Raw genomic sequence first — 26,859 nt, 5'->3', positions numbered from 1 at the left:
TCTTTTTTGGTAAAAATGCATATCTAAAAAATGTTATCGTACGTATTTGGGGAAAATAAGGCTGGTATGGAGGGGGGGGGCTAGTTTTCATCCGATAACTTTTGACTCCCAAAAACGGGAACCAACACTTTCAATTTCTAGTCTTTTGAGTCTCCTCCGAAGTTTTCCTCTTCTATAAAAACCTTATATGCCCACGGAGCATAATTTACAACCATTTCCCCGGGCTTTGGTGGGGGTTATGTTGACCCCAAAGCTTTTTATCTAACGCTGGACTATGTCAAACAAAATATCAAACTCAAAAGTTTTGACTGAATGCATTTGGGGAAAGAGGTCGTATGTGAGAGTTGGGGAGGGGGCATTAGATGCCCTCCGATCACTATTTACTCTTAAGAAGGTATGATAACTTTTAATTTCCAATCAAATAAGCCACCTCTGAAGTTCATACGGCCACCCCTTCATAAAACCTTGTATGCACCTGGTGCATAACTTACAATACTTGCCACCGGGCTTTGGGGGGGGTTGTGTCGACCCCGGAGTTTTGTTATTTGATCTATCAACTATGTTGAATAAAATAGTTTAAAGTTGCAAGTGGGTCAAATTTGACTCTTAATAAGGGAACTAGTACTTTGAAATTATAATTATTTGAGTCTCCTTTGAAGTTAATATGATTACCTCTTCCTTAAAAATCTTTATAAATTCCGGGGTATTAGTTAAAACCCTTTTGGCTTTGGGAGGGGGGGGGGTTAGTATGTTGACACCAAAGTTTTTGTTATCTGATCGTTGGATTATTTCAAATAAACTGGCTATTGCAAATTAATCGGATGCGTTTAAGGAAAAGTGGTTGTGGGTAATGGGGTAGCACGTGATTAGGAGACATACGATACCGAACAAATAAGGGAGTCAAAAATGAAATTGAAGAGCAGCGAGTCACTGAAAACAAACCTGGACATTGAGAATCAAAATGTGTCAAAATAGAAAGTGATAGCCATGATGATTGGGTTTGGAATTTCGAAATAGATAAGGTCATCAATGCCTACCATAACTTTGTTAAAAAAAACAAAGGTTTGGCGATATGTATTTTATAATGACGAAAAATAAGCCGAGATGTAACGAAGCAAACAAATTGAAAATTATAGTCATGATGATTGGGTTTTGGATTTTGACATGGATAAGGTCATTGATACCTACCATACCTTTGAAAACCAAAAATATGGACTGGATGAATTTTTGGAAGAAAAAGAAGTTTTTGTACCACCACCTGAACAATTAAAAGAAACAAAAGTTCGGCGATATGTTTTTCTTAATCACAAAAGACAAGCCAAGGCAAAAGAAGAATTTTGTTGTCCCATCACCTGAACAATTAAAAGAAACCAAGGTTCGGCGATATGTCTTTCATAATGACAAAAGACAAGCCGAGTTAAAAGTTAAAGGTCCAATAAAAAAAAATATGTTTTTACAAAGGCACCGCTTCTAAATTAAGGTCCATTTGGACCTCATGACATCAAGAAAAGGCTCATTGTCTGCGTTTAGAAAACAAGCGAAAGTGAGAATCTATATATAGAAGCTTGCTACGTGCCCCACACCGTTGTTTAAAAAAACAAAGGTTCGGCGATATGTATTTCATAATGATGAAAGATAAGCCACGGTGTAAAGAGCTGAAAAAATTCAAAATGATAGCGATGATGATTGGGTTTTGGATTTTGACATGGATAAGGTCATCAATACCCACCATACTTTTGAAAATCCAAAATACGGACTGTATAAATCGTTGGAAGAGAAAGAAGTTTTTGTCCCACCACTACAATAATTGAAAGAAACAAAAGCTTGGCGATATGTCTTTCATAATGAGAAAAGACAAGCCGACCAGATACGGACAGGCCAACCAGATAATTTATATATATATATATATATATATATATATATATATATATATATATATATATATATATATATATAGGAATTTTATGTAAAAGTCGTCCATATATCGTTTGAAATATATTACTAGATATTTCGTCAATACAATTTACACACTGAAAGTAATTTGTTCCATTGGTGGTATCGTCAGGATGTATGGAACATTTAACATATCAGTTTTTTTTTAAATTGTGGTCAAATCGAGAACAAAGTGCAATAGCTTTTTCAAAAATATTTGTTTGATTGCGTGTGTTATGACTATTAGTTGTGATGAAATGACTTGTTGCTGCTGAATGTTTTTTTTTATTAGCTGTCTAAGCCTTCTTGATGTTTTTCAATGCCGACTTAGCTATTGTTGTTTTTAAGCCCTCTGGGGCTTTCTCTGATTAAAGAGGTTCTACTGGTAATATGCTCCTTGCTCTAAAAAAAATCCTAAGAGTTGAACTATGGATAAAGTTTACTGTTTCAAAGGTTGAATGTGGAGCTGATTACTATGTTATTGCAGAATATGAAAAGTTTGATCTGATGTATTTTTTGAAAAACTCGATTCAGAATCTGGCTCTACTACCCCAAATAATTTTTACTAACTGCCCTTCCAATATTTGATCTCTTTAAATAAATACAAAAGTATACCTTAAATGTTTTCTTTCATTCGTCTACTATAAAGTTTATTATTGGAAGTTGAATAAGGGTATAGCGCAACAAATTACGAACGGTATAAATACTTTTGTGATGTCGCCATGCGTAACTTCAATTTCACCACAAGGGTGACTACTTGGCTCAGCCATTAAAATTCCTTTTTGTTGCTTTATTTCAAACTCACAGATATGATTTTACAGCTCGGAATACAAGTCAAAGCACAGACAAAACGTATTTAATACAGACGTCCAACTAAAGAGTTTTGTGATACCAGACAATTTGGTGCTTGTGCTCGTCTAACCTCAGTTTCTTAGACTTCAAGCATGCAATAAAGTCATCATAAATAGCTAAAAGGCTCCTGGTTATCCTGCCCTTTTTCAACCTTGTAAGATAACGCATACAGACATCTGTATCCAGGGGCGTTCTGAAAAGTGAAGTGATGGGTGAGGATCGTAACGCCCCCTAACTTTTTTTTTTACAGCCAATAAAATATCCGCTGACTGCGAAATTTGCAGGAGAAATTTTTTCAAAATTCCTAATTTCTGCCGAAAATTCGACAGAAATTCATATAGCTTTTATGAGAACGTAGCTTTAAGGCTCCTTTCCTCTAGACGAGTAAGACGACCCCCGTAAAAAAAGGCAACAGTAATTGAAAATGTTTTTCATGGCTTTGCGATTTTATTGGAATTAATTACTGTATCATAAGCAAGAACTAATCTCAACAGTGATTCTCGTGGTTTTATGACGAGTGAAGACAAGTCTCTGTCTTCTATGATATATCTGGCTGTCAAATATGAACTTTAATCCTGTCCTACAACTTCTACCAACTTTAAAATATGTATTGGTATGTCAAATAGCCAGTGCAACAAGAGTTATCGGTAAATATTTACCGAATCATATTATTGACTTACACATAAAGTGAATATACTACTTGATGCCTTTTTGGTCAATATATACGAAATCATATTATTGATTTAGTACTAAAGTTAATGAAAAATTCTACGTCTTTTTTTATGCTTATTACTAATATAGCCTAATAAAGCATTTCTATTGGAAATTAATTCCTGCCCCCCCCCCTATATAGGCGATAACTAACCTAAACCTGAATTTGCATATATAGGGGGGGGCTGAAATTCATTGGTCAATATATACAAAATCATATTATTGATTTAGGACAAAAGTGAATAAACCATTCTATACCTTTTTTTATGCTTATTTTTAATATATTAATAATTTCTATCAGAAATGAATTTCAGCCCCCCCCCCCCTATATTTGTCCCATGCGTGGTAGAGTAGGTTAGGTTTGGTATAGCCGATAGAGGGGGGGGGCGGAAATTCATTTCCGATAGAAATGCTTATTATATTTGTAATCAGCATAAAAAAAGGCATCAAATGGTGTATTCACTTTATTCCTAACTCAATAATATGATTTTGTAGATATTGACTGCCTTTTTTTATGCTGATTACAAATTTAATAATCATTTCTATCAGAAATGAATTTCAGCCCCCCCCCCTATACCCTATTTGCCAAATCAAGGTATATATTTATACATTCGGGGGGGGGGGGTGGGGCAAATTTTGTTTATGATGTAAATGGGTGGTAAGCTTAAACTTTACCCCCACCCCCTCTAATGTAGAAATATATACACTGAATTGGCATGTATAGGGGGGGGGGGTAAATATCTACCAAATCATATTATTGACTTATGCATAAAGTGAATATGGTAAAGTTCTACGAAATCATTTTATTGAGTTAAGACTAAAGTGAATACACCATTCAATGCCTTTTTTTATGCTGATTATAAATATAATAAGCATTTCTATTGGACATTTATTTCAGCCCCCCCCCCCCCGGTATATGTCAATTCAGGGTTAGGTATAGCCTATATAGGGGGGGGGGCTGAAATTCATTTCCAATAGAAATGCTTATTATATTTGTAATCAGCATAAAAAAAGGCATCAAATGGTGTATTCACTTTATTACTAACTCAATAATATGATTTCATAGAACTTTACTGTGAATATACCACTCAATTCCTTTTTTTTATGCTGATTACAAATATAATAATCATTTCTATCAGAAATGAATTTCAGCCCCCCTCCCTATATATGCCAATTCAGGGTATATATTTCTACAGTAGGGGGGGGGCAAATTTTTTTTCTGATGTAAATGGGAGGTAAGTTTAAACTTTACCCCCCCCCCCTAATGTAGAAATATATACCTGAATTGGCATGTTTAGGGGGGGGGGGTTGAAATTCATTTCCGATAGAAATGATTATCATATTCGTTATCAGCATAAAAAAAGGCATTGAGTGGTATATTCACTTTATGCATAAGTCAATAATATCATTTGGTAGAAATTTACTGAGTTATTAAATATTTGCAGGGTAAAATTCTACTTTGGCTATCTTGGAAAATGGGATAGGCTAGGAAAAATAGTACTTTCAGGGATGGGTCTACAGGCTAAAGTATGTCCTGGGAAGTTATTTTGAAGTGCCTACCTCCACTTCTTCTCTCTCTAGAGGGTCCTGAAAATTGCCTACATGACATGACAGGTCTAGGTAAAATTCTACTTTAACTACTTTTGGCTATCTTGGAGAGGGTTAGGTTAGGAAAATGATACTTTTGGGGATGAGTCTATAGGCTAAAGTATGTCCTGGGAAGGTATTTTGAAGTACCTACCTCCAGTCCTTCTCCCTTTAGAGGGTCCTGACCTTTGATGACCTTTAAGAATCTGTGTGCTATAAAAGTGAAACCTTACAAAATAGATCTTCTGCTTAAATGAAGTACAACACAATTCTTTCAACTTCACAACTTTGCTCAATCCCAATTTATAAGGTTTTAAAGATATGCAAATATATTTCTTAATTAAAAAAAAAAAAAAACATAGATATGGCATAAAATTCTACTCAAATAACAGGAATTGCATTTTCAGAACTGAAGCCAGACAAAAAGAAACTGATAACTGAAAACTAAGTTAAAATATTGTTTTGTCAAAATTTCAATAGGTATTAATGCACAACTGGGGCTATTGAGAAGTAAAAATGTTAAAAAATCAATTCTCATTTCACAATATGCAGAAAATCTTAGTTAACACTTTTTAAGGGCACTTCCCCTATGCTTTCCCCCAACCCCTGTATTGTGCAAATATACTGCCCAAATTATATATTTCCTATGTATCATTCTTATTTCAATTTAAGGTAAAATTCCAGACAACCTAGCCTAGGGTAAAAAAACAGTAAGCAATTGATCAAAATTATGTAAACTCTAAAACTCTTACACCTTGTTACCAAAGAGGAATTGAGAAGAATTGTATATATCAATGAATAGCTAAAAATCTAAGCTATGCATCCATGTGGTTAGTATTAAAATTATTTAAGATCAAACACTGGGAATTATTAGTTTATTGATGTGAAAATTTCACCAAAAAGGCAGCTCTTGTTACTACCCTCCCATTGCATCATGCTGTGGTAAAATAGAAATGATCAAAAATCCATCTCTGTTTTTCTGGAATGCCAAAGTGGTCTATCCCAAAAAGGGGTCTTTTACCCTACTTTTGCTATCTTGGAATGTAGTTAGGTTAGGAAAATGAAACTTTCAGGGATGGATCAAGAAACTAAAGAATGGGTAAATTTTTTGCAGTTCATATTATTGAGTTACAAATAAAGTAAACATACCACTTGTTGCCTTTTTTATGCTCTTTCCAGGTATAATAATTATTTTTGTTACAAATGAATTTCACCCCCACCCCTATATATACCAATTCAGGGAATATATTTGCACATTAGGTGGGTGGGGGTAAAAATTATATCTGAGGTAAATTAAAAATTTTCCAACCCCCCCCCCCCCCCCTTAATGTGCAAATATATACCCTGAAATGCTATATGTAGAGGGGCAGGGGTAAAATTTAATTGTGACAAAAATGATTAGTATATTCATAAAGAGCATAAAAAAGGCATTAACTGGTATGTTCACTTTATTTGTTAGTCAATAGTATGAACTGCAAAAAAAAATTACCAAAGAATGTCTAAGGAAGGTATTTTGAAGTACCTACCTCCACTCCTTGTCCCTAAAGAAGGCACTGATCTTTGGTGACCTTTAAAAATCCTCATTTTAGATTTTTAAAGTGAAAATAGATCTTCTGCTTAAATAATGTACTAGAAAAGTATTATCAGCTTCACAACTTTGCTTAGTCCCAATTTATGAGGTTTCTAAGATCTGCAAATACATTTCCTAAATTTAGTAAAAACCCAGTGATATGGCTTACAATTCTACTCCAATAACAGGAATTAAATTCTAAGAACCAAAACCAGGGAAAAAAAAACTGAAAACTGAAAATTAAAGTATAATGTTGTTTTATCTAAACTCCAATAGCTAGGCTATAGACCTGTCAAGTAGACCAATTGGTACTTATTAAGAATATGGTAAACACACAAGAAGAATTGCATATAGAACGTAAAAGATCCTAATGAAAAACAGGTTTCAACTGCAATTCCAATTTCATTTGAGTGGCAGTATTCGTAATTTTACCGAATTGCTACCTGATTTATGCCAAATTTTCTGCAAAAGTCAAGAATTTTACGAAATTTTGGGCAATTTTGCAAAATTTTTGCTGAAATTTTCGCCTTCAGCAAAAATTTTACCGAATGCCAAAAACGTTGGAGGGGCGGTGACCCCTGCCTGACCCTACCCCCTAATTTGCAGATATATAGCCCAAATTTGTTCATAAACTATTATATTTTTATCCTATTTTGTTTTATATTTTTATCCTATTTCGTTTTATTTCATTAGCATTAACAAAACTTCACTTCTCAAGTGTTTATTGGAATCTTAGTACCAGCAAATCTTGAAGACATAGAAATCAGAAGAGTGTTAACATAGTAGCTTGGCAATAGCTTCACTGAATAGGCCTATGTTCTTGGCCCTGGATTCATTGCTGAAAGTTTTTTTTCTAACCTAATTACTTTCCAATATAGGAAAAGGAGCTTGTCTAGAATTTTACCCAACTTAATGCTTGTGAATTCAATCAATGCTGAGGAAATCAAGAAATGAAAAAACACTTGGGAAGTTTTTAATTTGGGCTATATATTTGCATATTAGGAGGGCTATTGTAAAGTAGCCTATAGTGCCCTCAAAATGTGCTAAATACAATTTTTCTGCCTATTATGAAGTAAGAATTGTTTATTAACTTGTTTCCTTCTCAATATCTCAAATTGTGTATTTTTACCCAAGTCATAATCTCCAGCCTATCTTAGGTAGTTATCAATACAGTTAAGCAAAGTAAATACTGCAGAAAACAATATTCTTTGGTAAAATTAATTTAGGCTATTTTTGTATTTTGTTGCAATGCAATTAAGTTCTCCATTCAATGTTGTTTGCAAATACAATAATAGGCCTGTTTTTTAGCACTAAGATCTTACATCTAAGATCTTACATCTTTCTGCAAAGATTATCGTTTTTCACTCATCTTTGTTCTAAGATCTTACAGCTCACAGACGTTAGTAAAAAGTGTGAAGACCGCCTCTGTTTTACCATGTAGAACAATGATGAGAGGATGATCTACTCATCATTGTTCTCAGACCGCTGATCAGAGCAGAATGATGAAAGACTTATGCACAAAAATGGCCAAAGATGTAAGATCTTTGTTCAAAGATTTCCCTTTTAAGCGTTTTCTGACAAAAGATGTAAGATCTTAGCACATTGATGAGTGAAAAAACAGGCCTAATGGTAACTGTGCAGAGTTGCAGCTTTTCTAAAGGAAACATCTCAATTAGACCCCGGCGCCACGCCGATGGGGGAAGACCTGCGGCGGCAGGGCCAAAAACAGCGCGCCACGCCGCGCCGCCGGTAAGATGTCGGCGGCGCGCCGCCGGCGCGATCAATGTTGACCAAAAACATTCATGTTTTCATCAGTCTTTCTCAAATCACAGCTTAAATTTACAACAGATTCGAGCCTATTCATGAGTTCAAAAATTCACAAGTCGCTGGCGGGAACTGGTCTTCTTTGTTATTCATCAAGAGAAGTAGAAATCTGGCAGAAACGAAATGGCTGTGGCGTTTCAGAACCCTTGCATAATACAAGTAGTTGAAGTATCTATTAGCTATGCATTCTTAACATAAATAATTATCAAAATTAGTAGGTTTTTTCATTAAGCATTACTGCATATAAAACTTCAAATACCGTATCACAAAATTCGTCAGTTATCTGGGTAAAAACTTTGAATATAACTTATGAACTTAGAAGCTTAATTTTTTCATAGTGACCTTTGCCTATATCTATTTTGTCAACTTTAAAACAGTTGAAATGGGTGACTTTGATACTGATTGTTTTTTTTTTGCTCTTTTGGATTCCTAAGAAGCCTTCTTGTATTAAAAACTGGTTTTTAATAACAATTTAAAAAAAATACATTTTAAAGTTTTTTTTAGCTTCTTCACAGAATGTCATGTAGGCTAAGGCTGAACTACTGCTTTTCTTTATTGCTTTTGGCTGCTCTTTTGGATATTATTCATTTTTTCTTTTGGGGATTCATTCAAAATTATAAACTCATAAATACCTAATATCAGTCAAATTATATCAGTCAAATTAATATCAGTCAAACTGCATCTAAAAGGAGTAAATTTATCAAATTGAAAAATACATGATGAACACTTCACATGAGAACACTTGAATTACAATGACACAAAAAACACTTAATAGTTTATTTGCTATGAAGAAAAATGAAGTGCCAGCTATTTTCTTAGGTAAAAAATGAAAAGCTCATCAAAAATGAAAAAATTAAAATGTAATTAAATGAAATAATATAAAGACTGGAGTAGCTCCAGGAAGATGTTGAAATTTTCATCCTAGTTTGTTACTTTGAGTCCAAGCAAAATGTTAGGACACTAGGAATCACTTATTGAGTTTAAGCTTTGATTTCCAAATACTAACAAAAATTACCAAAATTAAGACATTCGCAGCAATAAGTCACCTGTGTTCAAAATACTCAAAGACTCCTCTTTGATCCCCACCAAGGCTCAAAGCTTCTGTTATGGTCATTTCCATGGAAATCTCCATAGAGTGTCTTTTTAAAATAGCTTTCAAGCGTAGTTAGGTGTATTTAGACTTTTTTGCTTTTTTTCAAAGCTTTGAAAAAAGTGTTATAATATTCCAAATGTTACATTTGTGTATATTTTTGGTAGTCATTTGTGAGCTGATCGACTTTTCTAAACCACTGTAGATACGTAAAAACGTTGCAACATCTAGTACCCTGAGGTCATAAGACTGTCAAAGACTCCTTGAACATCCCAAATTGAAAGCTTTTATTATGACCTGGCCTTTTAATGTAACTTGGGCACTGGACCAAGGGCGCCATTGTTACTCGAGCGCAACGTTAGGTGGGGATGTCGACATCCATTTCGTCACGCCAATTCGTTTTAGTGTGAATATACTTGGTACATAAGAATGAATGTTTTCAAAGTAAACCCGTTTCATCAATAGGAAAAAAACGGATTGGACGCATATGTCCGTTTCCCTTTGGACGATAAAACCATGCAAGTGCTGTATCAAGTGTAACTCACGAAAATCTTGTTAATTTTGTCAAATTTTCAACTTTTTGGCATCCCTGCTTTCAATGAAAAAATAAATCAAGGTACTATCACTTAAATATAATAACTCCCTATGCCCCCCTTCTGGATACCATCTTGATAGGATACTGTCTCTGCTTTAAATAAAAAAAAATAATTAACTTATTGTCACCACGGCTTTAAAAAAATCGAGGTATTATAATTCATATATGATATCTCACTACCACCCTCCCCCCCCCCTCTGGATACCACCTTGATTGGATGCCGTCTCTGCTTTAAATTAAAAAAAATCAACTTTTTGGGATCCCTGCTTTCAGTAAATAAAATTCGAGCTTTTATCATTTACATATAATACCTCCCTACCCCCCCCCCCCTCTGGATACCACCTTGGTAGGATACCGTCTCAGCTTTCATTAGAAAAATAATTTACTTAATAATTAACTAGGTCACTATATGGTTCACACAAACACGCAAAATAACTTTAAACAGCTTAGTGTTCCTTGAAAAAAAAATTTAGGGTATAAGTAAAGGGGTACAAAGACAACAGCAAAAATGTCTAAATTATTTAGATATACCTCAAATTATTGGAAAAATGAGTGATAGATTCGCCATGGCATTCCATAAGATCCAAATAATCTAATTAATAGGGAGCACACACAAAAGCCAAATAAGGCCAGTAGCGTATGAGCAATCGTAAAATACCCAAGACAATGAACATATCTTAATGGGGGGCCCTGGGTCTATCAAAATATTTCAATGGTTTCCCAGGGAAATTGATTTCGTTTTCTTGTCTCCACTTCAAATGAAAAAAATAATATATCTTGGCATCCCTGCTTTCAATTAAAAAAAAGTCAGGTATTATAATTTAAAAATGATAGGCCCTTATCACCCCCACTATACGAAGTAATTTACATTTTCTATTAATAGTTTTGTTGGGTTAAAGTCTGTTGCCATATCCAACTCCCCTACCAAGGAAATAGATTTGACAATTGATAAGAATTTTCTCAGGCGACGGTTGTTTTTTTTTTTTTTTTTTTGGGGGGGGGGGGGGGGGGGTAAAACTTATCGAGAAAGAAGATTTTATTTTCTATCAGGCGTTAAATAATTGAGTATTAAAAATTAATAAAATCTTATCTAAAAACAGCAAAAAAAAAAAATCTGCAAACTTACAATTCAGCAGTAGAAACAATCTGTCGGCTATCAATTTCAAAATCGAACAAAAAGCTGAAGCTGTATAGTAGTGAATGCGTTCTATAATTCTATTCAACTTGAAAATAAAATTCTTGACTACGAAGGATGTGAGAAATAGTGATTGGGAAATTACATTCGACATGATTTAAACTCATTTTATAAAGACAATACTTTTTGTCAACATATGAAGAACTGTTTATATTTCTGTATTTGCAATAGCATATTGCATCTGTTTGGTTTTATGCAAAGTAACAAAAGAGACGAAAATTAATGAACAAGAGAGTAGTGAAGAATTATGGTATGCAAAGTAATATTTGGCAGGGAAAGTCACTGGTGATAAATCGATAGGGGTGGCATCGTGATTGTGTGATTTTCGGGGAACCAATTTTTTTTTTTGGGGTGACGCATAAATTTTCGGGGAAATACCCGAAAATCCGGGGATAGTGCAAGCTCTGCTTGATTTCTAATCAGGAAAATCGAAATACTAAACCACACGAGAAGGAGAAGCTCCGACTTTGTGGTTGACGCATTAAAGAATTGCCGTAAAATTAATTTAAAGTTGACCAAACACCGCCATCTCTGTCGGTGGCGGCGCGTCTGCAGCGCGCAGGCGGCGTTCGACCAGGCCTTTCGTCGGTGGCGTTCGGTCGATCTGCCGGCGCGGCGCCGCGGTCTAATCTCAATACAATAAAAGTAAACCTAGTACCATTAGATTCCTTGTTTTATGCTCCTTTTCAATATAATACTCATTTTTTTGCTCTCAAGTGCAAATTAAGGTAAACTAAGGTAATATTTGTTATCCTGGTAAATTTACAAAATATCAGCTTTCCAGAAGGAGACTAGAACAAAATCAGAGGTATTCATAAATTGCTAATTTAATGCCATATTTTATGGTTAAAGTCATGTTTATGACAATTCATGTCTCCTTCTGGAGACACTTCCTAGCCCTTCCCCCCTTCTTATATATAGCCCTTGACTATACACAAAACTAGAATTTAAAAAAAAACACAAAAGATTAGATTCCTTATTTATGCTCACTTTCAGCATAATAGTTTTTACCCCGACAATACACCTTACCCCCCTGATGGACACATAGCCTATATATCCAACATTATATATTTGATTGTTGTTTCTTACATTTTATTCATCTGTTGTTTGACTCTCTTAACTCCAGATATTTTGTTTGACCTGAATTATTAGGCTGGATGTTGAATAAAATTTTTTATTTCAAATGAGTTCAAAGTATGACTAATAATAGAAGGAAATATGATAATCTTATTATTATAAATATGCTGCATAATGTAAAATTAGAATTTCATTGTGTTAGTGCTTTGTTTATATTTTCATTGCCTATGTATTGTGAGGCAATATTTAGGACCATCAGGGGGCTAGGGGTGAAATATCAGAAATGTGACTGAAACCATAAAAAAGAGGATAAAATTAGCAATCTAGAAGTGTCTCTAATTTTGTTAATGTCTCCTTCTGAAGAGTTACTACTTTGTAATTTTACCATTACCCTGACAATGCACACCACCCTTCCCCTGATGGTTCATATATAGCCCCAATAGTATATTTCTTTCTTGTTTTTTTTTTTTTTTTTTTTTTTTTTTTTTTTTTTTTTATTGCTTGATGTATTGTATAACATGTAGACTACCTAAAGTCTAGACTGTCTAGACTAAAAAAAAAAATCAAGTTTTGCTTGAGTGATTGATTATAATATTAGATAATCATTATTTGAAATGACCTAAAAACGTGGATAACAACAGAAAGAAACATGATAATCTGATTCATAGAAACATGCTGCATATATACAGTGAAAATGTCATTGTCATAGTTTTTTTTTTCTGAGTCTTAAATATATATATATATATATATATATATATATATATATATATATATATATATATATATATATATATATATATATATATATATATATATATATATATATATATATATATATATATATATATATATATATATATATATATATATATATATATATATATATATATATATATATATATATATATATATATATATATATATATATATATATATATATATATATGTGTATAGTACTGGGAGACCGGCAGTTAAGCCAGGGCATGCAGCAGGCTTTTTTATATGGATTCTCATTGTTGCTTGTCTTCTAACCACAGACAATTTGAGGCTTTTCTTGATGTCATGGTGTCATAATAGGTTCAATACAGCCACCCTGTGAAAAATACAAATTCTTTCTTAAAGTCCTGACCTATTTAGATCGTTTTTGTCGCCAGTCATTGCTGTTCCTTCTTTTCCAACTGTAGATTTCCTTGTATTCTGTTTGTTCATCTTTACCTCAGAAAGTATTTTTCCATGCCCTTTGTTTTAGCAGTTTAGATTCATATATCATCTCGTTTAATTCCTTAACGTTATAGATAACAAATACATATTTTCGAGTTTCAAACCACAGATCACTGTTCAAAATTTTGTTTACAATCAATGAGATTCTTATTGTCATTTGTTGCATGCCTTTTTCTTTAGCAATTGTAATCCTCACTTTCACTATTTTACAATCACATTTATCTGTGCTTCATTTTCATCAATCAACCCCTTAAACATTATAAATTACCTTAAATCAGAATTAGCACCTTTGCAAATTTTTTTTTTTTTTTTTTTTTATTGGACCTTTAACTTTTGCCTTGGCTTGTCTTTTGTCAAGGCAATTATGAAAAACAAAATGCTGAACCTTTGTTTTTAACAGAGGCTGATTTTCATCAGGCAATTTGCCGATGCCGTTTACTTTAGCTGCCCTTATTGGTCTAGTTTACTTGATGGTCCAGGTTGTAGATTTGTTAATTGTTCAGATGGTGGGACAAAAACTTCTTTTCCTTCCAATGAATTATCATTTATAAATTTTTGTTGTCTGGGTCTTGTCTCATTTGATAGTCCAGGTTGTTGCCCTTTGTGAATTTAATTTGTTTGGAGTGTTCTCTTGGTCTTATCACATTTGATAGTTCAGGTGGTTCCAAAGAATCATCATTTTAACTCTCATCACTATTATTTTCATTTTAATACATTTTGATTCTCACTGTCACTTATCTTCTAGCCTTATTTTTTGTTCTAATTTCTTTTGGATTTTCATTACTTCAGACAATTTGCCAATGCCCTTTGCTTTAGCTGCCCTTGTTGGTCTAGTCTTACATGATGATCCAGGGTGTAGATATGTTAATTGTTCAGGTGGTGGCACAATAAATTCTTTTTGTGCCAACGAATTATCATTTATAACACTTATAATTTTTCGTTTTTTGGGTCTACCTCTAGATTAGTTTTATATACTGATATGTCTTTTCATACTGCAGTCTTTTCAAAGATGTTTGATTGTTGAAACAAGTCCAATTTCTAACACCAGTGGTCTACTAAGCTTCAAACTGTTAGTTTTAAAGGTTTTGAATTGCTGTAATCTCTTTTAAAATATGTACAAATATTTTTGCAATTACCAGTTTTTGGCTCTTTAAGCAATTTAATATTTTTTCACACTGCATTTTTCCATTTTGTGATGATTTTGTCACAAAAATGACGTCGCCAACAAAAATCTTTTTTCCAAAATTAAGGCTCTCAGCAAATTTTCTCAAACATTTGGCCTATCTAGATCGTTTTTTGAAGGTTTTTGAATTGTTATAATCCCTTGTTGAAATATATACAAATATTTTTGTAATTACCAGTTTTTTTGCTCTTTAAGCAATTTAATGTCTTTTCAAAGATATTTATTTGAATATTGAAGCAAGTCTGATTTCTCACACCGAATGTCTACTAAGCTTCAAACTTTTTGTTTTCTCTCTTAAGGTTTTTGTAATTGTTGTAATCCCTTGTTAATTATATATAAATATTTTTGAAATCACCAGTTTTTCCACATAATTGTGACAACATCATTGCAATACTGCAATGGTTGCATACAAAAATGGCATCACTGACATGAATCTTTTTTTTTTCCAAATTAAGGTTCTTAACGAATTTTTTCAAACTTCTGACCAATCTAGATCAATTTCTTAGCCCAGATACAAATTTTTCCAAAAAAATATGGAGCCATTTTTTAGACAAAATAAATACATATACAATTATTGCTCACTTAGGCCTTTTATATATATATATATATATATATATATATATATATATATATATATATATATATATATATATATATATATATATATATATATATATATATATATATATATATATATATATATATATATATATATATATATATATATATATATATATATATATATATATATATATATATATATGTGTGTGTATGTATTTATTTTGTCTCGAAAATGGCTCCATATTTTTTAAGGGGAATGCGCATCCTGGAATATTCTGCCCTAAAAAAAATTATCTAGATAGGTCAGAAGTTAGAGAAAATTTGTTAAGAGCCTTACAGTCTTTTTCAACACCATGTTTACTCTATAACCACTAGTTTTATTGAATGAATTGTCTATGATCTATAATAATGGTGCCTTTTTATGGACTCATTGTAGTTATGTTTTGATACAGCATAAAAATGGTATACTGCATGCTAGTATGGCTTCTGAAATAGGGAGGTTACACAGGTACCATTTCAACAGTTCTCAGAATTCCTGTTGGGATTATCTCTTTTCTTACTGCATTTGAAAAAAAGACACTAGGCCTTTTAATTTGTATTTGAATGAATCCTCCTTGGTGAGTAAATTCAAAATTTAGACATTTTATATATTTGGAATCAGAATGAATGATCAATTTTTGACGTTGCCTATATTGTAATCAGCTTTTTTTTAATGTTGATTTCTATTGACAATGGTTGCTTTTTATTTATGGTTTGTATCTTTGAACTGACTGATGCGAGGGTCTCTTAAAGGCAACAAGGAAGTCTACTACTCTTTTTTTAATGAATGTCAGTTCTTCAAAGCCATTTTTATTATATAGGGATGTCCCCTATGGATGCAAGAAGGGAACCAGGGGGAATGTCAGTGAAAAATTGCAGTGAATATACAGCTCTTGGTACCACTTGTCCCCCCAATAGTCCCCAGGAAATTTGCTGATGGCGCTCATAATACCCCACCTCTCCCACTTTTTGCCGGTAAGCATATAAATGTAATATTTTATGTTACTCTGATTTTTTTTTTCAGAAAGAGGGCAGCAATCACCTCACGGCACCCATATTACATACTTAGCCTAAAAATACTCTTGGGGATAAAGGGAGATTAGAGATTAACATTTTTACACCCCCCCCCCCTTCTTTCTCAAACTAAATTACATATTTATTTACATGGTTATGGGGATACAGAAAATGAGTGCATAAAAAAGCACCTTTTGATGCTTCAGGCACACTCCTGAAAATGAATCAATTTCATTAAATTAAACTTTAAAATAAAGGTGAAAATAAATGTTGATTTTGTATGTGCATCGTCAAGAACGATTGTGACTGTACCACTGCTAACTATGAAACTGGAAAGGTCAATTTGTGGCATTTCAATAATTTAGATCGTTTGGGAATCTTACAGTTTGAAACATACGCTTGTACCTTTTCTGAACTCATTTTGATGCTTAAAAATTCCAAAACCACAACGTATGACACCGTCTAGGCTACTATTTGAGCAAAGACTCCAAATTCACATCTCATTTGTGTAAACAAATGACAGGTTTTTTCATGAAAACCAGCATCAATTTCAAATCATGGAGAGCCTTGACTTCAAATTATAAAAATGCTACTGAGCAATATGCCGTTGCCGCAAATTCAACTTAGCAAAAGGACTGAATCAAATTTATTTTTTTTCAGTTAAGTGTTTGTCAAAGGACCAAAGAAATCTTCATTTAGTTTATAGTTAACTGTGTGCCGTCTTGCCAAAGGTTCAATCTGACCTTTTTTTGATTTATTAAAAAAGTAGTTTTTTTCAACTAAACTAAAACATTAAAACTTAAAACGAACAGAGATTATTCCGTATATGCAGGGATTGCCCCTTTTCAATACCTCGCTCTTCACGCTAAACTTTTTTAGTTCTTTAAAAAATTATTTTCTTCTAATTAAACGGTCCTTCTGTTTCAGGAGACGTTCTTGAAGAATTAGGACAGAAAGTCAAACTTTAGTGCAAACAGTGATGTATTTAGGAGGGAGAAACCTCCCTCATATACGGGAAAAATTCTGTTCGTTTTAAATTTTAATGTTGCTTCCTACTTTCAGCCGGAAAACTTGTTTTTCTTATTTTATTTCTGATTATTTTTCTAATTATACCGGGAAATCCGGTTCCCCCTCCATGGAAAATACCCTCCCCCACGATAACATCCTCCATAGAAAGTTCTTCACATCAAAACACCCCTGTAGAATTCCTGGGGGACAATTCTATCCTTGCTGGAAATGCCCCCTGGAACTTTTTGCGGACGATTTCCCCTGAAAAATGCTCCTTAGTATACTCTCATTTGAAAACGACTTCGATTTCTGATCATTTTTCAAATCATGTCGGGAATCTCCCCTCCATTGAAATTTTTCCGGAAACTCCCTCCCCCCCGGTGGAAGTAGCTCCCGCGGAAAACACCCACATGGAGAATTTCTCCCGTAGAAAATCCCCCCCCCCCTGAAAAAAACACTCCAGACAGTTCCAACCCCGCTGAAAATTTCCCCCAGACAATTCTCCCATACGTCTCCGAATGTAAAATTGAGTCAGCACAGAGAATTTTGTATAAGAAATCTGACAAATTCGAAAATTTAAAATTTCCCATTATAAGTTCAATTCAGAAACTTCCCTTCCCATGGAAAGTTCTCCTTGTGGAAAATCCCCCTTAAAGCGACCCTCCCCCCGCGTAAAATGTCTTAATACTGCTCAATAACAAATACTATATGTAAACTCGGCAAATTTCACAACTTACAGCCCTTTCTCCATGGGCGCTGGAGGGTCGTCATATTATCCCCAAAGGCACAGTTATTAGACTTTTCAACTTTGCTGAACATCATGGTTATCTTAAAATCTTAATCGGAAGACTGAGGAAAAAAGTCACATGAGAGGGTGGCTAGTTGCCCTCTAGTCTTTTTAGTTGCTTCAAAAGGGCACTAGAACTTTTTAAATTTTGGTTAAAATAAGCCCTCTGTCGATATTCTAGGACCATAGGTTCGATACGATCACCACTGGGGGAAAACACGCATCTGTGATCATCTTATTCTGGCAAAAAATAAAAAAAAAACACATTTTTGCAGATGGGAGCTTGAAACTTCTGCAGTAGGGTACTCTGATACGTTGAATTAATACTGCGATTTTTATTAAGATCCCTTGAATTTTTGAGGTTGTTTCTCACCTTTTTCGAAAATCCTACAAATTTTCTTAGGCTTGTAATATTCGATAGGTAAAAGCAAACTTAATTAATCTTATATTTTTGGAATCAGCACAAAAACCCAATTCTGTTGATATATCTATTGATATCAAAATTCTGTTTTGTTTTTTTTAGTTCCGATTACTATCAAGCCGAATCGCTCCTCGCTTACAGTTACAATATTTCAGTATTTCATGCTTGAGTTATTTAGAATATTTCAAAATAAATTAAGAATAGGTTGTGCTAAAATAATTCCAAACCGTGAAAAGTGTAATTACCCTACTTTAGCTCAATTATATTAATCTTTTTATGACCAGGTCGTTCTTTTTTATTTGGGAGTCTGACCTCTCCTAGTAACAATTGATTTACTTTTGATCTACCATACTAGTTGGTCTACCAAGGAAATTATTACCAAGCATGGAAGCTGTTAAAATATGCTTTTTTTAACTTAGGAATCTTACCATAACCTAATCAGGCTTATGGCACAGCCATGACTTTTCTTTTTTTTTTTTTGTTTTTTTTTTTTAATTTCTTTCTTTTTTGTCTTTACTGTTCCACTATGTTACATGAATTTTTAAAATAGGTGAAAATAAGCTATTATTAGCCTATGGTTGCAGTAATCTACTTGATTGGAATAGAAATCGCAAAGGCACAGCCTGTGGTACCATTCACGATAATGTAGAGGAGGGGAAGTGATTTTTTTCTAATGTTTTTTAAAATGAAGATACAGAAAAGGGTATTTTCAAAATCTGGGAGATAGGGTGGAGTGCATTTTTTACTTTTTTTTTTACAAAATACCAGAAAAGCTATTTCCAAAATCTAAGGGATTTATTCCCCCCCCCCTCCAGTGTGTACCCCTGGGAAGAGGTAAAAACCTAGCTACTAATCCCGTATTTGCAGCAGAATCAACCAAGTATTTTCAATATCTCTTATCGGAGGAGCCACCGTTCCTCCCATTGCTTACTTTTAAGAGAAAGGTAGGCACGTGTTGTGCTTTGTTATAAGCCAAACTACACAATATTTTCAATCTGTATTATCAGAAGCTTAAAGAGGGCACATGCCCCCTCTTACACCCCCCTGCCAACACCATTTTTGCACAAATATCTATATCTTGCACCATGTTTAAAGCGGAATTATGCAATGATTTTCAACTTGTATGATTTGAGAGACAAAGCAGGCTATTGACCACTGAAACAACTCACACCTCCCTTGTTGCTTTCTTTTTATCCGAAAGTTAGGTATTGTGCATCTTGTTTGAATTGTGACTATGCAAGGAGTTGACACAATTAAACCTTTTTAGTATAAAGATGGACATGTGCCTCTGAGTTTTACCAAAATCATTCTATGATTTTTATTTTATTTTTATCCGTATAATTTGAGTTGCTTTTATCTAGTCCATGCCTTCGGTAATTTGGAAAGTCATTATTCTTGGTGAATGTATATCTAAGGAGCGGATATATAGGACATAATGAGGTTCCCGGAAGATGCCCACAAATTTCTGCCCATACCTCTTTACGTACTTGCAAGGCTTTAAAGACTCTGTTAAGATAGGTCTTCTATACGTGTCTTAGCTAAAAAACAAAAAAGTAGAAAATTTAGGTTTGCTATTGTGTCTGGTTGTAATTGGTCAGGTGTCTTCCAGGATTTGAGCTGAATTTAAAATCCAGATCGATTTTAATGGCTCGAATTTGGCATGTAGATTTATTCTTGAGTCTCATTTGCTTAGTATAATATTTACAAGTATTCCAGGAGATAATGTTCTGGAGGGTGGAAGGAATGGATTAAACATCTGGGAATTACCTTCTATTGACCTTAATTTAGGTCGTTGACCCATATTTGAAAGTTTTGAGACCTAGGGTTGAAAACTTCCTGTGTTAGTGAAAAACTGCACTTCCATTATTTTATTGAAGTTTCCAGAGAAATGATGTTATGCAAAAGAAGGGGTTCAAATGACAATTTTGAAAAGTCTATGGAACAGAAATTTCTAAAGTGCAGTCCATTTGGAAAATCTTACGTGCAGCCAGGTTGCAAGATCCTTAATATTTCACGATTTTATCTAAAAGACCTAAAGACGAGAATGCTTTGGTTGGTTAGATGTGGTAAGGAGCATTTGCCAAGGTAACTTTAGAAATATTTACTAGCATTTACAAATATATGTAATGCAGAGAGCAGTTTCGATTTATAAGCAAATGTACAATTATTCATCTTCTACATGCTTATGAGTTGTGCCTTAATCTGCTAATCATTGACCGATATCTTTCAGCGGTTAGTTAACTGGGCAATATTTATTTATTTTTGTTAATAATGGCCCACTTGCCTTTAGTACTTGAAGCCATGTACTTTTAATGTGATATAGGAATCCTTAAATATATTCTTTTTTCTACTTACCTAGGTCAGATGTGCTTCTGCTGCTCAAAACCAAGATTTGAAAAAGCGACAAGAAGCTATGATGGCAAGAAGTCTTCCAAAACAAGTGTCTATCCCAGGTGTCAACCATATTATCCTTGTTTCTTCCGGGAAAGGTGGTGTTGGTAAATCAACAGTTTCTGCAAATTTAGCTGTTGCTCTTGGCATTGAACTAGGAGAAAGAAAAGTGGGTCTTCTAGATGCGGATGTTTTTGGGCCGAGCATACCGACTATGATGAATCTAGAAGGATCTCCAGATATTGTGGAAGGTAACCACACCCATGTTGTAGATATAATTTAGAGAATTGTTAGAACGTTGGAGACATCGGTAATGTCTGTTGTTAAGTATGGTACAGGTAGTCTGGACACATCAGTCAGCTAGGGGAAACATACTAGATTTTACAAATTTAGTTCAATTTTACATTCAAGACTTATAGACCAATGAAAAAAGAAGTTTAGGGTAGCTACTTCACCTCTTATGGATGGAAAACGATAGGCGCCAAAAAGTATGCTTTTTGGTAATCCAGGTTGAGCCAAACCAAAATCAAGAATTTCTTTAATGGGTTGGCAGAGTTTTATATCAAGGGGCTTAAGGGAAGTGGGAACTACTTAGGAGGGATCAAAGGACAAAGTCCTAAATTTAGGGCTTTGGAGGAGGAGTATGCGCAGCTGTGTGGGCTTCAGGTGTTATGGTTCTTTGAAGTAATATCATTTAGCTTTTCATGTTTCAGTTTTTTCATGTAGAAGCCGAGGACGTGGATATTTGTTGAAGCATAACACTAATTTTACTTTTTGATTTTAGGTAATAAAATGGTACCACTTGTAAACTACGGGTTAAAAGTTATGTCAATGGGTTTTTTGGTACCAGGCAGTGGACCAGTCGTCTGGAGAGGACTAATGGTCATGCAGGCAATACAAGATCTGACTAAAAATGTAAAATGGGGACCATTAGATATTCTGGTCGTCGATACACCTCCAGGAACTGGGGACACACATTTATCTCTGGCGCAAACTTTGCCACTATCAGGTATTATGTTTTATTCATATTTTTTATCCTTGAGCGTCTTTTATACCATCGTCTTTTCTGTTCATAGTTTTAGTTCCAGGAGAAGGACTGCCCACAGTGTCATTTGCATGACATATGGCTCTCTTATACAGCTTTTATTATTATTAATAATAATTAATAATCGGTATTTACTCACTGCTGGTGACAGCACCCTTAATTTTATCTTAACAGGAAACCACCCATATCTGAAATAGTTTCTTATTTAATCAGTTAGTTTCAGTTTGGCATTGAGAAGGGATATCCTTGGCAATACGAGTAAAAGCAGGCAGTTTCTCAGTAGCTCAGCTCGCCAACGGACAATAGACGCTAGTTTATGTAATTCTAATGGAGTTGCATAAGACTAAGCTTAGCTAAATTTTAAAAGCTTTTTTTGTTAGTAAGAGACATTCGATTAAATTGTAAAGTATTTACTTTTTCTTTGCCTTGTCAAATAACTTTTTTCTCCTCGAAACATTGGTTGTGTTTTTTGCTCTTCTTATGTATTTGTTGTTCAGGAACGGTAACGAGTAACTTTTTAATTTTTTCCAATCCTCCCTTGAGTCAGTTTTATGTCTTTTTTTTTGGTGAAAGCAATAAATTTCTTCTTTTTTTTGTCTACCATCCTAGGAGATATTTGAACTGTTTTAATTTCGTTTCTATTAAATTGTTTTAGTTTATTTATGTATGAAATAAATGGCCAAACCAATGGTTTGAACTATTTTTCGGGGACAAAGCTAAGTAGTCTGATATAACTACGGAAATATACTTAATGTTGCAGGAAATGAGGTGTGCTTTTACACAAAACAAAAGAGAGTGCAAAAAGGTTTCAATTTTTTTTTTTTCTTCAGGTAGGCTCAATATCTAACGCTTGTATCTAATATTCATGCTTCAAGTATCTCAAGCTATGTAATGCCCATGCCTGTACCCCATTCTTGATTTGAATATTGTTGCTCTTCTTCTATGGAAACCCTTTGCACTTTGCAGAACTGTATAAAGCACGCCTTGCATTAAATCCTGTTTAAACATTATTGGATGGTTGATACTCTGGCTAATATTGCACTAGATCTCCCTCCTCTATCGAATATCAGGACTCTAACTTGTAGAGATGGAATCAAATTTCGCAAAAAATTGTTGTCTTCGGTTTGTAAATTATTTCTTTAAATCTAGTAACTTCAGTGGGCTGCATTCTTAGTGAAATTGCACAGAACACTCTCTTTGAGTGTAATTCAGCAAGTCAAGCATTCAGCTTGACAAACCTCAGTGATCAGCTGTATATTTCTGTATCATTTGATTCTTGATTTGTTCTTCAGCTCAACCATCTTCAGATTTAGAAGCAAGAAGTTGTTGATTAGCATTAATGATAAGATCCAGAAGAAACAAAATTAATAATAGAATCGTAATTTGCATTTCTTGCAGATATTCACTGAGTGAAGTCCAATAGTCAAACTTAGCATTTGAAAAAAGTGCATGAGTTGAATGGATCCTTTCCTGATTGCAATGTATACTAATAATAATGTTTTAAATGTATTTAAACACTTTTAGATTACTTTAAAGCGTATTTGAATACTTCTTTCCAAAGTATTTTAAGTACTAGTGAGTTTTTTTTTTTTTTTTTTTTTTTTTTTTTTTTTTTTTTTATAAAGTGAAACACTTTTGTTGACTTGATACTACGGATTCGGGTTATGTGACTAATTGTTTTCTATTAGTAGTTGGATATAATTTTCCTGAAAACTTGGTAGGCGCCAAGTATTCAAATTCAGGTAAGGGTATGGAATTTTCGTGTCAGAAAATAAGTACAATCTTTGAATGGAGAGATGGATGGATCATCTCTGAAATATGAAGTTGTGAAACTTGTTACCGATAAAGTTCTTCTGCTCAGACCTCTTTGTAATAGACCTTATTTGACGGATGATAGCGAATGAAATCACTCTGATGCACCGCCATATGAGTTTGTATTTTATTTTCGAAGTGACTCTTGTGCTGGAGCTGGTGAGAAAGTCTGTGACAGAGAGGCTACTGTTAAGGCACAGTTATGAAATTATTTTAATGAAAGATAAATTAATTTTGAGTAACGTAGAGTTGTAACCCACATCTTTTCTGCAAGTATAACAAGTATTGCAAGTTTGGAAAGCATTCGTAGATACTATTTAAGTACATTTTTGGTCAAGATAGCTAACGTATATTGTTATGTATAGATAGATATTTTGTCGTTCAGATTGTTTAAGTTCTAAGTCTGTTTGCTATCTACTACAGCAGAAAAGAGGTATTTCTCTCTTTTCAATAAGGCAGGAATATCCAGGATAGTAGGGTAATGCCTTTGTTTAAAGTTATTTTTTAATGACCCTGGAAATGTTTATTTATGACCAAGCTGCATCACAATCATCAGTTTGGCATATTATATTTCTTCTTGTATTTTTTGTAGGGGCTCTTGTTGTAACAACTTCACAGAAAGTGGCCTTAAATGCTGCAAGGAAAGGGGCTCAGATGCTTGAAAAAGTCAAAGTGCCTATCATTGGTGTTGTTAGTAATATGTCCACATTTGTCTGTCCAAGCTGTGATACTCCTTCAAATATTTTTGGAACCAATGAGGGTGTCCAGATGCTTGCTAAAGATTTTGGTAAGATGTAAGATTTTACACCTTTTGTGGTACTTGTAGGATTTAGATTTTATGCTCCATATGCGGGAAACATACTGTCTCTCTAATAGGTCAATTTTGCTCCTTAATTTTATAAAATTTGTCCCTTCTAGTCGACGTAACCAAAACGTTAACCAGAAGCATTTGCCGCAGTTGGTGTTTTAGCTATCCAATATATCAGCCTTCAGCTTTAAATTGCTTTTTTTCAACCGCAAAAAATGGATTATTTAGCGTGCCACATTGTCCCTCTATGGACATCGTACTGGGGTTATCCCTGCATAAACACCACAGTTCATATAATTATCCAGTAAGCTTATCGCAGATCATTTCTGGTCTTCGTTCTAGGTGCGAACAAAAAGCTCCTCCCACTTCTTTCTGCATTAGCGGGTTAGTCTGTTTCTGACTGTTTCCAACAAAGTGCATTATTCGTAATAGCAGGTTTCCACTTGTTTCTGATTAGATCACAGTCCGACTTGTCTACCCATGAAAAGATCTGATGCCGCCAATGTTTCTATCTGCAAAAACGTTCTCTGGAGCACTCGCACCTTGGTCCGGGTTTTTGTAATGGGTGAGATAGGGAAAGATCATACTGGATAATTATATAAACTGTGATAAACACTCAGAAGCTGTGCATATGGAATATTCAGATGCCTTTGGGATGTAAAGGAGTAGCGTCTTAAGAGACTGAAGGTGTTCAAACACTGGTGCGTTACCCCAGACTCCTTAAGCTGCCGGGTGCTAAGGAGATACCATGATTTTTTTTTTTACTCTAACTCAGCGTTGGCCAAATACGACTAGTTACCTCCATTCAGTGCGTAAAAGATTCGACTATTTAAAAGGTTTTTATTTCCAAATACCAAGTTCTAAATATATTTTTTCCCAAATATAAAGACACTTTTTTCTGGCTACGACAAATGCTGTTTCACTGTGTAGGCGTATAGTGTGTCCTGCACTTTATGTGGTCTTTGCAATAGGAAATTTGCCCATCTCCGCTGTAATTACTGTATACTCAATAGTTTATGGAAAAAAGAAAAAGTATACCCCTAAACGTAATCATCTTTACATTTACTTTTTGAAGGAAAGTTATCTTCCAGGAGGCACGTTAGTCTCCGGGACAGAGGTCATGTTCTGTCTCTTTTTTATTTCAATTGGGCACCCTATTCATCTTGCTTCGCTATTATTTTTTCGGAGATATTTTCAATCACAAAAATTCAGGGTTCTCACCATCTTCTTTTTTATTTGAGTAATACTTCAAGTTGTAATGCTATTTACTAATTTTTTGAAAATCAACAAAATTTGGAAGTGATTGAAGGGCAACTATCCCCTTGCCGTGCTTGTTCAGTCCAGCTACCTGACTTTGAATTTTTTTGTTCAGTCCAAACCAAAAGACTAAAATATTCAGGACGGACAAAAAGGGAATTTAAATCCTACTTCTCTGATCGGTTTTAAAATGGTATTCATAAGTTTCGTGTCCAGGTCAATCCATATGCAGTAAACAAATTGGAAACGAATTTTGGCTGAATGGGTTGGTGACGCCCGAAACTGGTCCCAAATTTTTTTGCCTCTTATAGGCTTGTAACTTACAGGGCATGTAGACAGGGTCTGGTAGACTTCAATGAAAACAGAATTACTTGAAAAAAATTAGATGTATCGATGTTTGACCACTAACTGGGCCAGCAAATTTTGTGTTCTTAGATGTTTTGTCTCCGTTCGGCTAGCGACCTACTGAGCATGTACACTGGGGCAAACAAACTTAAGAAGAAAAATGAAGAGGAAGAAAAATTTTTGAAAAATAATGGTTTGTATTTATTCATTAAATCCCGAAATGGGCCAAATATTTTTTTCTCTATTGGTGTAAAACATTCAGAGTAAGTAGACTGGACCAAGGGGACTTTAACGAGGACAACAAATTTTGAAAGAAAAATTTGGCTAGATCGATTCTTGGTGCAAAAAGTTCAAATTTTATATGCTGATCCGCTTTAGAATTTCTGGCCATATAGACACCTTAATTGAAATCTTGTACCAAGAGAACCTCAATTAAACAAATAATTCTGGAAGTAAATGGGGTATTATTGATTTTTTCTTTTTTTTTTTGTTAAACATCAAACAAGGACTCTTTTTTACAAATAGCCTTGATAT

The 26,859-nt window shown here is 34.0% G+C and overlaps 1 protein-coding gene across 2 annotated transcripts in view; it reads left to right on the top strand.

Annotated features, from left to right (window-relative positions):
- The first annotated feature begins 3,202 nt into the window (after window positions 1-3,202).
- Window positions 3,203-26,859, top strand: part of Nubpl (NUBP iron-sulfur cluster assembly factor, mitochondrial) — a 31,110-nt gene continuing 7,453 nt past the window's right edge. Inside the window, exons 1-4 of one of the 2 annotated variants that reach the window (XM_089104708.1) lie at window positions 3,203-3,397; window positions 21,027-21,309; window positions 21,843-22,067; window positions 24,508-24,702. In XM_089104708.1, the coding sequence (XP_088960834.1) occupies window positions 3,347-3,397; window positions 21,027-21,309; window positions 21,843-22,067; window positions 24,508-24,702 (754 nt within the window). In that variant the 5' untranslated portion in view covers window positions 3,203-3,346. Of the gene's footprint in view, window positions 3,432-21,026; window positions 21,310-21,842; window positions 22,068-24,507; window positions 24,703-26,859 lie in introns of both variants that reach the window. The other variant, XM_089104709.1, reaches the window with a different exon arrangement.

This window comes from Artemia sp. Qi Xiang Cuo, chromosome 18 (genome assembly GCF_049724085.1).
Source record: "Artemia sp. Qi Xiang Cuo chromosome 18, ASM4972408v1, whole genome shotgun sequence".
Classification (NCBI taxonomy): domain Eukaryota; kingdom Metazoa; phylum Arthropoda; class Branchiopoda; order Anostraca; family Artemiidae; genus Artemia; species Artemia sp. Qi Xiang Cuo.
This window is presented reverse-complemented; position numbering and strand designations above follow the sequence as displayed.